We start from the raw sequence: 14,365 nt of genomic DNA, 5'->3' as shown, positions 1-14,365 counted from the left end.
AAAAAAACCAAAATTAATTACGAAGGCGAGCATTTCATGTAGGACTTAATAATTAAATGGGGTGCATAGCATCCCCCAGTGCAGGGAGGGGTGCAAGAGGTTTGAGGAAGAATGCTCTAAAAAAATAACACTATGATAAAATTTTAAAAAATTCTAATGGAACATATTTTAATGTGAAAAGAGACTGAACTCCGTCAAAAATGTAAAAATTCATGTCAAATCAAAAAGAAGTGCTGCAGTTGAGCTTCCATGCAAATTAAGCCTTATGTACTGAGAGGCTGTCCACAAATGATGCCACCCTTTGAGGGGTAGAGGGGATCATGAAATTGTGAATTTGAAACAAGCGGTAGGAAGGGGTAACACATAGATAGCGAGAATTTAAAATAATGGTTAGGCTGTTGTAGGAAGAATTTAGATAATATGAAATCAAAGAAATAAAAACTATGATGAAATAGCCATACTACACATTACCTTTGTCAATTTACTGTAATCTAATAAGTCAGGTCTATGCCTGTGAATAAGAGCACAGAAAGCCAAACCATCTTTCCAACTGAAAAAAAAGAAAAGAAAAAAAAAATTAATGAAGTTTTCAAGATTATAAAACAAAAAAGGAAGGTTATTATTTTGGAACAAAGAGTTTAAAAAAGAACAACTACACATGACTTACCTAAGATGGAAATTCTGTACATTAACATTTTTGTATGGTTGTGTTTTTCTTTGGCACCATAGAAGTAAACCTTCTTTAGCTGTCATTTCTGAACAAAAAAATAAGATAAAGTGAGCATTGATATAACATAATTGGCAAAAAAATAACAAGATTAATTAAATTTATATCGAATACTTCTGTTAAAACATGTGCAGCTTGTGCAAGGTGCAAGGCTGTCAAAACATTTTAACTATTTAATGATTTGAATCGTTTGTTTCAGAAACCAGTCAAAAGACAAAATTTCTAGTTTTATGAAAACATTCATATCATAACATTAAATTATTCGATCACAACATTTTTTACTGAAAAAAAAATATTTCGAAATATGCATACATATTTTCAGTTTCTGATACTGTAATTCTTATCAAGATTTTAAAAAATAAAGGTAAAAATCGTTTTTGGGAGACTTTATTTTATACTATGTAAAGATATACTTTACTCATTTCTAATATGTAATGTAAGTATTCTATAAGAAATGACTATATAAATTTAAAATAAGAATTTTCAGGTGATTTAAATGTCATTAAACTTTGACTAGACTAATTAACTTCGAATGAGCCCGAAAATAAAATTTTGAAAATCTCACCCAAGTCTAAGGAAATTGAAAAACAATTTCTCAATAAAAAAAATTACAGTCATCAAATACTAAGGAACTAATTTAATCAAGTAAATAAATAAAAAAACAAATAACAAAGTAGCAACATGTTCATCTATTAATGCTGTTTCAAGCCTCTAACATTTACATAGGTCTTTTATTATGAATAATAGTTTTAATTGAATTCTAATTTCACTTTATGATTCACACATGAATAAAAGTTTTTTATTTTAAGAATTATTTAATGTATAATATTTTTCAAACATGAATTAACCTTAACTTCAACCAACATACCTTCAACTGAGATATCTTGAATTGCAAACCTAAGAATAATGGTCCATATAAGCCCAAGAGTCATTTTGACATTTCCATCAACAATTTCTAAAAAAATAAGTAAATAAATAAAAATTAATAAAGCAAATAAAATAAAAATTCAGTGTTATTAGCAACTTTTTAAAATGTAATCAAAGTACTACATTCACTTAAATATAAGGAAAAGGAATTCATAAGAAAGAAACTGCATTTAATGAAACACAGTTAATTAGAAGTAACCCTTAGACTTATTTTTAATCATTTTTAAAGATCAAAGTGAAGAAAGAAAATGTTTAGGTGATTTTAAATCAGAAGTGAGCAGTTTGGGAGAAGAAATCATCTGTACAAATTATAAGATGCATCCAATGCGACTCAGATATTACAGAAGTCTAGAAAACATTGTATAGTTAAGGTGGAGCTTGTAATTTATTTTGGAATTTTTATTTCTTCTTTCCTTATTTTGTTACAACTGTTCTATCACTACCAGAATGGTCTTTGACACTTGCAATTGGTAAAGTTTGTACAGGGTCTTGCTTAAAAAATATTTTTTTAGTTTTACAATGAAGTAAAGAAAATAACAGAAAACTACTCATGGAAATTATATAAATATTAAAATATTAATTACACTCTGGTTGTTAATTGTAGATAATATGGGTCTCTGCAATCAGAACATGATTCTTTGTACAATTTTTTCCACAGATGCGATAGTGATATGAAGAAATGATTGTGAAGGTGTGATAAGCGGTTAAATTCATATATACTGTCTGACCACGGATTGTATGGAAAGACAAAAACCCGTTTTACTTCCGGAAATGGACAAATTTATTATTTTTTACCAATGTAAGCTTTTGCAGAAGCAGAGTCTCACTCAAATGAGCGGAATACGAGCATCAAATTTTTACTTTTCCCCCTTATTCACATAGATTCGTCTTAACTGGACCTTTGAAAATTTCATGCAATCCGTGGTTGGACAGTAATTGTACAAAAATTATTTTTACATAAAACTTCTGTAGAGGAAATTTGAAGGAAAGGTAGGCCCTAGGAGGGTGATAAACATAAAAGGCACTTCCGTAAAAGAAACATTATCATTTTCCAATATAATGCCAGTCTTAATATTATAACAAGAATACAGACCCTTCCTAACGGACACCCCTCTTATGCGGACAATTTTTAACTCCCCAGTTCCAATGCAATTAACGTTATTTAACCCCTGTCCTGCGGACACCTCTCTATTGCAAACAAAAAAATTTGTCCCGTTAGTGTCCGCATTAGAGGGATTTTACTGAAACGATAATAACAGAATAATTCTAAAACCACCTACTCTTTAATTTAAACTTTTGCATTGGAAACTTCTTCTGCAAAGGTCAAATGAGACCTAAGCAGTTTTACTATTTAAGAAATAATTACAAAGATTTTTGACCAAAAATTCTCTCTGGGGTTTGGGTTGGGGGGGGGGGGGGGGGTCAGAAGGCATAATATACTCAATGTACATAAAACAAAAAAATTACAAAAATCATACCCACATTAATTTAAATACATTAGTTTCTAAAAGATAAGGACCAAGGCAATTGCCCCTCCTGACGCCCTTAAATGATGGACCTGATTGCAGTTTTAATGAAGAGGAAACAATTTTTATCAAAAATTGATATAAATGATCCTCCTGAACATAAATAAATCAATAAAAAAGAACATACACACATTTGGATTTGTAAAAATTAAGAGCACTGAATGAATAATTTCCAATTAAAATAACTCATGGACAAACTCTACAAGCTATTTCAAAATTAAAAGTTAGAAAATGTAACTAACCTTCAGCACCAATGGAAACTAATTTGACACCTTTACTGGCAATGAAATCTAATGCTTTGTTGACATTTGCAATGTGATGAAACCTCATCTTTCCCCTGTCAGGCTTTGGTAATGTTTCACTGGATATCACCTCCAAAAGTAGCATGAGCTTTAACCCATTACGGAAATCTTCTTCAATATTTTCAATTTGGGTCCCAGCTTTTCGTAAATGTGAGTTGCACCATGCTGTGAATGTCTGTAATAGAATTCAAAATAGTAATTACATAAAATATAGCAAAAAGTTTGTACATTTTAAAATATAATGTACTAAAAGAAAAAAGGTAAACTTCGTAAAAACTTGGACAGATTAGGGTGCATGATATTAACAAGTGATGGGGATCTTTTTAGATCTCATTCATGGTAACTATAACAAGATTGGTTAAAAAAACAGCAAATATAAAAAAAAAATCAAAAAGGTAATGACCTTATTAAGATAAAAGATTATGGTGTTTAATCAACTCTTTTAAAAAATTAAGCTACTTAAAAGTAATCCTGAATTGAAAATAAATAACTGCTTAAATTTGTGAAGAATTACACCTAATTGGATGCATTAGAGTATCATCTGTAAACATTTGTTTCAGAAAGGAAGGGTGGGAGGGGGGGAGGATTGCAATTGCTAGGGGCCCGCATAAGATAACTGTTTTACATAGTTGTGTGATATACAAAAAGGGTTCGAAAATGCACAGAAACTTGTAAATTCGCTACTGAAGGTCAGCAAATGACTAAAGCAAAAAGGCTCCATTCACATGACAAAAATCATTTTTTTCAGTCCCAGTTTGTTTAAATGTATACACACAACAGTGCTTTGCACTTAATCTGTTATGTTTTATTAGCATTATGTGAATTGAATACAAAGTAAAATTATTACTCGTTTCATACAATAAGAGGCAAAAATGTCTTGAAAATTAAAAGCAGAAAAGGCAAAGCTTGCTGAATTTTTAAAAGGTCTCTCAATTTATTCAATCCAGCCCCGGGGCCTGCTAAAAAGAGCAGGCCCGATCTATACATTTTGCCCCCCCCTCCCGCAACAAAATATGTATGGACCCTCCCTAGTGGCCAGCAGTGTCTATTTGAAAAGTGAATAAGCCTTAGTGCTAGTTTTTTTTTTCTATTTTTTCTTCAATTTCTAGGGCCATTAGCCCCTTTAAGGACGCGGGCCCCTCGCACTGCGAGTTCGCAGATCTGGGCCTGCAAATGAGTAATGAGTAAAGTTACATGTTTCTCGTGCAAGGGAATAAGAGATAGGACATTTTAATTTTGCCTTTATGAACTGGGAGAGTCAAGCTTGTTGCTTTTTGTGCTATAAGTTTTACATAAAAAGGCATCAAAAAGAAAGTTAGTGGAACTTGAGATTAATAAAAGTATGAAATATTAAAAGTAACTGAAAATGGAGAAAGCCAGAGAAAATTAGCTGGCATATATGGAATTTCTAAAGCTACATTGTCTAATATAGTTAAAAACAAGGGGAGAATAACAAAAGTACTTAATTATTGTTTCACTTTCAATAACGTTAAACAATGGAAGTGAAGTTGAACAGAAAGAGTAAGGGTGAATTCCTCAAAAAAAATGAATACATGGTGCAAGAAATGACAAAAAATAAAAACATTACCGCCCTTTATAAGTTGACCACCTGTCTAAGTTGACCGCCAAAATACTGCACCGCAAGTGGTCAACTTACACAGGTTTCACTGTACTGCCTTTATTAAAAAATAATCATAATAAAAAAAAAAAAAAAAAAAAACAGCAAATATCTCTAAGAGAACATACAAAATTTAAATTGTTTACATTCATTAAAACTTCTTAAAAGAATTTTATAGATTAAAAATAGATGTTCACATGTACAAACTTTTAGCTTTGCACTGGGCTGTCATTTAAGGGATCAGGAGAGATCCTGAGCCCCCTCCCAGGTAGCTTTGATTAATTAATGCATTTTCATTTATAAGTGGGATGCCTTTTGTTGTTTTTTGATAAAATTTGCATTGCATACCCCCCCCCCCCCCCCCCCCCCCCCGTGATATAATTTAAGATGACTGGCCTGGTTTTGTGAAATGTAAAATGTCTTGAACCACAATTATGAGAACAAAAATGATTTTGCAAAAAACTTGAAGGCATAGTACCTCAGGATATTAGGGCCAAACGGCTCCATTCCTTAATTCCTACAGATTTTTTTTTTTTTTTTTTGGCACCATAAAGCATCTGTTGTGTAAAGTGGTTTTGAAAAATACTTAACACAAGCTATTAAACAGCGGTTCTGGACCTTTTTGAGCCCATCGCCACCCTCTGGAGATTGATTGACATCAATTATCCCCCCCCCCCATCCCCTTTCTTCATTAAAAAAAAACTTAACTTGGCACTAGTGACCGTCAATTCTTGAAAACATATGTTTAGTTTCAATTTGGAGAAAAATATATGTGATAGAAAAAGCAATTTTATCAAATCATTCTTAAACTTAAAAAATAAATAAATAAATAAATAAAAGTACCTTTTTTTTCCTTTAGATTTTTTTCTTCTTCAAAACGAACTGATAATTATTTGAAGGGAAATACTTAACTAAGATCATTGGAGGTACTTATAATTTTTTTTTTTTTTTTAGAATACATATAAACACTGACGCTTAAAATTAAAATTAGAAAATTCATAAACTTGCGGATGAATGATGAACTACTTGCTCAAGGTTCAACTGAGGTGTGAACAGGAAGCTCCTAAACTTTAATTTGTTAATTTTTTGAATAGTAATTCCAATCGTTGGTAATTCCTTGTCTGAACTCTTAACAATCGGTTTCAATTTCAATATACATTGGCTTTTTTTTTTTTTTTCTCATCGCTCTCCTACGCCTTTTGCCCCTCACAAATTTATCGCCCCTTATTCAGCAAAATCGCCCTTAAAGCGCCCCGGGTTGGGAACTACTACTTTAAAACAAACAGCACACAGTGAGTGCACGGCACATCGGTTGATCTCAATACAATTCATCACAAACATGTCAAAGAACACAGCCAGATAGATACACAACACCGCTTTCTTTTTAAGGACCTGCGCCCCTTGCACGAATTTATTAGGAGCAGCAAAAGGCGAACGAAACAAGAAAACCCCGCAAGTCGGGGATATTCCGATGGCAAATTCCATGACTCATCCCATTCGGTCCTCCGTTCCCGATTCGAACACCCCAGAGGATATAAATAACCCCATGCTCCTTTCTCTCCGCTCTTCGAACAGAGTTGTTCCGGGGCCTCCACCCTTATAAGGCCGCACGACGTTTGCCGGAAGTTAAAGGACTCCAGCGAGCTTGCTCCGCTCGTCTTCTTTTTCACAAATGGGAAGAAGAGCGCTGCACGATGGCGCTTCCGGCAAGGTTGGATAGTGACGTAATAATGACGTATGAGTAGGTAATGTGGGACAATGTTCTTCCGTAATTTATTCGAAGGGAAAAATTCCTTTCGTCTGCCTACAGGAATGTGTAAACCCAAATAAATGAAACCAAAACCACGCTTTTATCACAGCTGCTGACGAAGTAATAGATGTCGGGGAGGAGGAGAAGAAGCTTAAAGAATTGCACATGGATGATGCCTCACACAATTATTCCGAAGAAACATATCCAGTCTGAGCCTACATTGTTTTTTTTTTAAAGAATGATAGTACTGATCCAGGTGCGCAATAATTGTCACTGTGGTCGCATTTTTCTCCGGGAGTACGAAAATAGTGAATTCGAAACACGTCCAGTGGACAGGTCATCGCGTGTAACGTCATTTTCTACGTCCCTACGTAGGATAATCTGTTGAGCAAGATTATCAAGGTTTTTCAGAGCACCAGCATGCTTGCCAGGGGATACAATTCACATTTTTAAGAGAAGAGGCTTCCAGACGCTTTTATTAAAAAAAAGGAGTAAAAGTTTTGGGTTTTTCCCTGTACCAGATTATGAAACTTAATGTATAATTTAATTAATTTCCCAATACTGCTCTAAGTTCAGGTTCGAATTCTCGTTTTATTACTTTCTGCTTCTCTCATAGTAGTTGCAGCTCGTTTGGACACTATTATATTTGTTTTAAAAGTTTTTCTTACTCACTCCGTGGAGAGGAAAAAAAAAATAATTTCGTTAAAATACTAAAAAAATCGACATTTTAAACCCCCCCCCTATAGGGGTACATGTGAAGGGATATGCACAGAAAGTTTGGGGTTCGTCACAATTGACTTTTATAGGCCCCGTCCACTTTGTTTACCTCAACGGTCCTACACATACTTTTCCCCTCATTTTAAAAATTTCGGGTCCCCTTCTTCAAGCTCGGGCCAACAGGTGTCCCTTCTCTCCCTCCCCCCCCCCACCGGCGCAAGTCCCTGAACATGCGAACAATTGAAGGCATTTTTTAAAAATGCCACAAATATTTTTTTTTCAATCTCAAAAAAATCCGTGACACAAAAAGGAAAAAACCTATTCAATTTAGGGAAGACATTTTGTTTTGAGAAATTGATATTTTTTGAAAAATAAAGAAATGAAAAAAATTGTTCACATGTGATAAGCCCTCTTTTTCCCCTACCATACAATATTTCAAACGTCAATACAATTTACCACATTTATTACTTATTCCAAGGATATCAAGTTAACTAGATGACAGAATTCTTTATCTCAGAGCCAGAGCGAAGTAAGTCAAAAAATTGCGATTTTCTGTTTATTAGTGTATTGCATGTAGAAGCCTATTCAGCATCGAGCCATGTGAACGTAATTCAACAAAAAAAAAAATCCCTTTCAATTTTTTATCAGAGTTAAAAGAACGCGCGTCCCATCCTTTGCATGAGCATGAAAAAATGTTTTCCTCTTTACTGTAAAATTAGAATGATGTGACTTACGTCGTTCTGGCTCTATGATACAGAGTTAATGATAGCAAATTTTTTTTTCTCATATTTGATGGCATTTTATTACAATACACGAAGCTAATATTCCTCTGCAACATGGTATGTCCTTTTGGAATGCCATGGGAAAAACTGGCATGCTACAGAGAATTTTAAAACGGAGCTTGCTTGACCGCCGTTAGATGACCCCAAGTACTTACTTAGCATTCAGATAGCATGCAAAAAATTCCTCCTAAAATACTATTTCCGTACGTGAGAAGGATATCGATCTACACGTTCAGGGAACTTATTTTGCAATCATTCAAGCAGATGAATAAATCATAACGATTCATGGCAATATACCAAACGAGTTTTAAACATATTCAAACCATGGGTTGTCATTAAAGTTTCATTTTTCCATCTCATAAATAACGAAATGGGAATATTATCTTTCGAATTTCTACGATAAAAAAAACATGACTTACAGTGTGCAGTTGGAATGAGATAATCTTATATGAGGAAAATTTCTAAATAAAATCATTTATTTTTGAAGAGTAAAACGCTTTTTTTTCGTCCTGTATAAAGTACAATAAAAATCAACATTTTTGTTTATGTTTAAATTTTTCTTTGAGTAAAAAACCTTATGCATGTACAAATGGTTCAAAAAGTATAAATTATACAGGCGTCTACTTAAGTTGCTTATTCCCCCCCTCCCAAAGATATCCAGACTATCAGCTGCAGTAAAATGACTATAGCTTTTTATTTAACAAAGTGATACGCAACTCCCCTCCCCCCCCCCTCCTCCTCTGGGTCGCATACATCATGCAGCAATCAAGTTAGGGTGTGTGTTTTTTTTTTTTTTTGACTATGTCACAGGTTTTATCTCCACTACAAACACTCCATTTTGAGGTCAAAAAAAAAAAAAAAAAAAAACTGCAAAAGAAAATATTTAAAAAAAAAAGTTCTTTTGGGATGGATCTGTACTAAGTATAGGTTTTTTTATAGAATTTTTTAAAGTCTTTTTTGATTTTGATAAAACCCTCACAAGCTACTCCGAGATTAATTTTACAAGTCAATATACAAATGATAAAGTAATTATCCAAAAAATTCATTCACAGTAAACAATTTTTGGTCATTTGTAATCAAATTTATCTTTTTCCGGGACGTAGAGTAAACCGGCCGGGACACCGGAATTTCGTTCGAAATCCGGGACTGTTCCGGTCAAACCGGGACGTCTGGCAAGCATAAGAATCGTTGACTTGAAAAAATTAACTTTACGTTTAAAAGCTCCCTATTTTTATTTCATAGTATCACCAGATTTCTAAATTTATTATGCTGGGCAGAATATTACATAGCTTCGGAATTATTGGATTAGAAGCACAGTTCAGGCAACTTATTTTATAAAATGAAAATTTGAACAGTGGTAACCTTGTCAGAAGAATGCAGCATTGAGCATTCTAGAGTATCTTCTTTTTTACCCGACCGCGCGTGTGCGACGCAAAGGAGGGTAATGTGTTTATCAGTCTATGTATGTATGTCCGTTTCTATGTGGCGTTATACAGGCTAAACGCCTCGGCCAATTTTGGTAATTCTTACGTTAATCGAATTGTCTTAACCTTGGGAGTGTCACTAAACACATGACAGTAATCAAAAGTACCATTTCAAAAACCAGTTCCCATTTTGTCAGTTAGAGATCGGCGCACGTTGGGTGTTGCACACTGTGTCGCACGCTACCTGCGTGTGACAAATGCAGGTAGTTTTCGCTGCCTGAATTTTTTTTGTTTACTAAGTCTACTAATTGGGGTCTCAATGGCCGAGTGGTCTAAGTGATTGCTTCACCCACTTGAGGAGTTGGGTCAAAACACCCTCGCTCTGGATGTACTTTCCCCTCTTTCTGATGTAAATTCTTTCATGTGTTCTTTATATGTATTCTGTACTGTAATAAAAGATATATCATGCGTAATGAAGGCAAGACACTCTGATTGTAGTCCTCATCAAAATAAACCCGTGCAATAAGCACCAAAAGAAAGAAAGTCTACTAATTCGATTTTCATCTCTAACATGTTGCAATTGTTTTTGCTTTGAGTCAAGGGACTGAGTTTCGCGACGTGTACTTTCTTGAGAGGTTATTTAGTTGTGCGAGAAAGACTTGACTGACGGGGGGGGGGGGGGGGGTGCGTTTCCGATTTCGCGTCATCATGAGTTATACAGGATGTTTATATAGCTGTGCTGTGGTTGTCTTAAATTCGCGCATTTTTGCCGAAGGTCAAGCACATGTAGCTTTAGGCCGAGTTAGACCCCTAGAGCGACTAATTATCAGTAGTTTAGACCACCGCAAGTTACTTAATAAACCTCACGATACAAGCAAACTCTCTCAATGAAATGACAAGGTTGCGAAAAGTACCGTCTTATAATCATAATAACAAAGTCAAAGAAAGTTAACTAAAAAGTGTAAAATAAAAAATTATTAAATAAAAACAAAAAACCCGACTGCGTAAAAACCAAAATAACTAAAAAGGAAAATGTATAAGCCCAGTAGTTTAGAATGTATTAAGTACTACTGAATAACTACACCGTTGAAATAGTTTTATAACCGGATAAGACAAATCATAAATTCAAAAGCAGAATAGAAGGATCAACAGTCGGGGGCCATTGAAATTTTACGGGGCTCCTTGAATCAGAAAGGAATGGGCCCCGACGATCGATCCTTCTATTCTGCTTTTGAATTTATGATTTGTCTTACCTGTGTACGGTTATAAAACTATTTCAACGGTGTAGTTATTCAGTAGTACTTAATGTACATTCTAAACTACTGGGCTTATACATTTTCCTTTTTAGTTATTTTGGTTTTTACGCAGTCGGGTTTTTTGTTTTTATTTAATAATTTTTTATTATGCAGTAAATTATACTAAAAAAGTTATCCGAAATGACTGTAGTGCAACAAAATAAAACTGAAATGGAAGATTTTACGAACTTTATGAAAAGTTAATTTAAAAAGAATAAAAAGTCAAGATTAATCTTTGCAAAAAGCTGATAATGAATTTTCGCTCTTCAAAAGGGTGATGAGCGAAATGCGGTGTCTGAATTCAGATAGAGCTTGATGATATATTATCTGGAGCTCTGAGAGACGGAGAGCAAATCGGGGGAGGGAGGGGGGGGTAGAGTTAAAGACAATCAAGCGGTAGCCATTGCGGATGAGCCGCATTACATTTCACAAATACTAATTCGTGAAATTTATATAATAGAACTAGTTGCATTGCCCGGCTTTGCCCGGTCTACCTTGAAAATAAAAATTTTGTCAAGAGAGTGCCGTATATTCAGCAATCAATCAGGCTTAAATAAATAATAAAAAAAACATCATGCAAAATTTACCTTCCAAACAATAACGACAGATATTAAAATACTTTTAAGACATGAAATCGAGAAAGATGGATTTAAAAAGCGTAACCATGGAAACAAACACAAAATAAAATAAGTTTAAGGAATTAAAATGCGAAAGAAAATGGTTAACAATTTGAACAGACATGAGATTTGAACTCGATTAAGGCTTGTAACTTTTTTTCCTTTCGAGATAGATGCATAGAGCATAGCAAATAGAACTGGAGTAAACAATGGCGCTTTTTCCAATGGTGTCAAAAAGAAAACTGTGGGACAATTCCTTTACTTTTTTTTTGATAGATTTAATGAAGAAAGTAGTGCTTAAATTTCAGCTAAGCCTAAACAAATTCGAGCTAAAAAAAACAAATAACTCCCGCCGTAAATAGGTTAGAGCATTGGGAAAAAAATGCGTAGAACGCGGGAAATTCTACTCTTTCCAACGATATATAATATTAATATATGTGCAAGTAATTTTTCACATCCATATTAGAGAATTTATGTGAAAATTGGGCCTAAACTGGAATGAAAAGGAACTACTCATCGGAATTTTTTCGAACTGGATTGCAAACCTTTCTGGTTTAAAAAGAAAGATACTGTGAAAATTTCAGCGAAATCGACCGGGTAGTTCTCAAGTTTTTCGCGTTCAAACAGACGCTTTTTGGAGACTTCATTTTATACTATGTAGAGATGCAAAACTTAACTGCGTTTTACTCCACATTTGCTTGAGAAAGGGACCATTTTTTCCACTATTTTGGTAACTTCCTAATTCGATATTGGAAATTCATTTATTTTAAATCATGGCAAATTCTATAACTCAAAATGTCTGAATCTAAGAATTCATAGGAACTGAAGTAAAAGAAGTGAATACGTTAAAATGCAAGAATAACAACAATTTCTCTTTAATTTACGTGCTCTTCTTCCCAACAAACCAGTCACACAGGTTGCAAACCGCTAGACTATTCAATATTTAAAGACAATCTTTTATAATTTTAAAAATTTTTATCCCATCCCGAACAGCGATTTCATATTCTTTCTTTGGCATTAAGCTGCAAGTTACCGGCCCAAATCTAGGGCTAAGGCAGAACTGTTACATTGCTACTCCACGAACTCTGAAAGTGTTTAAATATTAAACGTTGGGATAACTCCCAATTGATAAAGAAAACGAGTCGAAAAAAAAACTCAACATTCATTCGGGGGTGAGTAAAATGGAAATTAAGGTCGATTTTTGAGTGAAAATTTTTTCACGAATACAATACTTCCTTTTTTGTATAAGGAAGTAAAAATAAGCCTCCAGCTCGGTTATTCTCTACTCCAGACTGATGAGTCCATGAAAAGGCCGAAAATGCAGTCTCTGAATGGGATAACCGGGCTGCCGGTACACTGTAAGTAGCTTTCTTTGATGTTTCGCTCGGTCTTTTCCTTAAATTTTGCAGCGACAACAATGCATGACACTCGCATATCCAATAAGACGTCAACGATTCCTTACAAAATTCGAGAGGTACATTTCGCACGCTGAGTCCGAAATGTAAGAACTAAAACAATTTCAAAGTTGCAAATATTATTTCCTCAGCTGCGGTTTGTACTAAATGAAGCCTATATTGACAACCCAAAGTATTAAACCATTTGAGCAAATTGACCCGATTTGTAGAACAAGTTTTCCTATCTTTTAAAGTTTCCAGGGCCATTCTCTAGTGGAACAACGCATAACTTCAAAAAGTAAGTTGAACGGTGCAATAAATCATCATGAATTATTCATTGTGTTTCATTGTGTGTGTGTGTCTGCTTAAGTTATCAATACCTCGTTTTTTCAGAACATTTTTTTATTTCTCTGGGAAAAAATACAGTAATTTCGGTGGCTCTGTTATGACAAGAATAATTCAAACATAGTTACTACGTTGCAAGATTGATTACGTAAAATATATTTGAAGAAATTCAAGATTACCTTTTTATTACTAGCCCTGGAGATATACTGCCGTGGAAGGGAAAACGCAGCAACTGCAAAAATTTTTCTTTCTTTTTGCATCTTTATTATATGTTGTACTTTTGCTTTATTGTACAAGCTTATTTATTTTGTTTCCACTGACAATAACGCACGAAAAGAGCGTGTAATTCCAACATTTTACTATTGTTAGTAAGGAATCCAAAACACGTGTCTTCAAATATCTCAAAACTCATTTCTACAGATGTTGCGCTTTACCTTCCTACAGCAGTACAGTTCGGTTTCTTTTCTTTTTTTTCTTTTTTTTTCAAGGAGTGAAGATATTTACTCATATTTTTTAGAGGAGTAACCCTCATTTTGGGAGAGTGAAACAAACAAAAAGTGATAACAAAAACTAAATTCCGTACGACATCCAACTTTCTAAGGAATGAATGGAAGAGGACAGGGAAGGAAGATATGTGTGCAATTTGGACGGGCCGTAACTGAACTGAAGGCCCGACACACTAAATAAACAAGCTCAGTTCGGCTTCACACTGGGTAGTTAAAATATTTTTCGCAACAGTGAGAAGTCTGCATGCATGCAACCCTTCAGTGGACCCTTTGACCCTCCCCTGAATCCGCCCCTGCAACTTGTAGAGCAATTCAGGAAACGTTTTTGAAAATGTACTCGATTTTCACAGGATATTTGTGAAGACCCCTGAAATCCGAAATGTTGCCCAAAAATACTGTGATATTTCGGAATTTTCTTAGTGTCGGGAAATGTTG

The 14,365-nt window shown here is 34.3% G+C and overlaps 1 protein-coding gene across 2 annotated transcripts in view; it reads right to left on the bottom strand.

Annotated features, from left to right (window-relative positions):
• LOC129224437 (alpha-actinin) overlaps positions 1-14,365 on the bottom strand; it is a 106,133-nt gene that overhangs the window by 39,571 nt on the left and 52,197 nt on the right. For both annotated transcript variants that reach the window (XM_054858890.1, XM_054858892.1), the window contains exons 3-6: positions 3,423-3,657; positions 1,596-1,682; positions 668-755; positions 472-550 (exon numbers count right to left, since the gene is read on the bottom strand). In XM_054858890.1, the coding sequence (XP_054714865.1) occupies positions 472-550; positions 668-755; positions 1,596-1,682; positions 3,423-3,657 (489 nt within the window). The remainder of the gene's footprint in view (positions 1-471; positions 551-667; positions 756-1,595; positions 1,683-3,422; positions 3,658-14,365) is intronic.

The sequence above is a fragment of the Uloborus diversus genome, chromosome 6 (assembly GCF_026930045.1).
Source record: "Uloborus diversus isolate 005 chromosome 6, Udiv.v.3.1, whole genome shotgun sequence".
Taxonomy (NCBI): domain Eukaryota; kingdom Metazoa; phylum Arthropoda; class Arachnida; order Araneae; family Uloboridae; genus Uloborus; species Uloborus diversus.
This window is presented reverse-complemented; position numbering and strand designations above follow the sequence as displayed.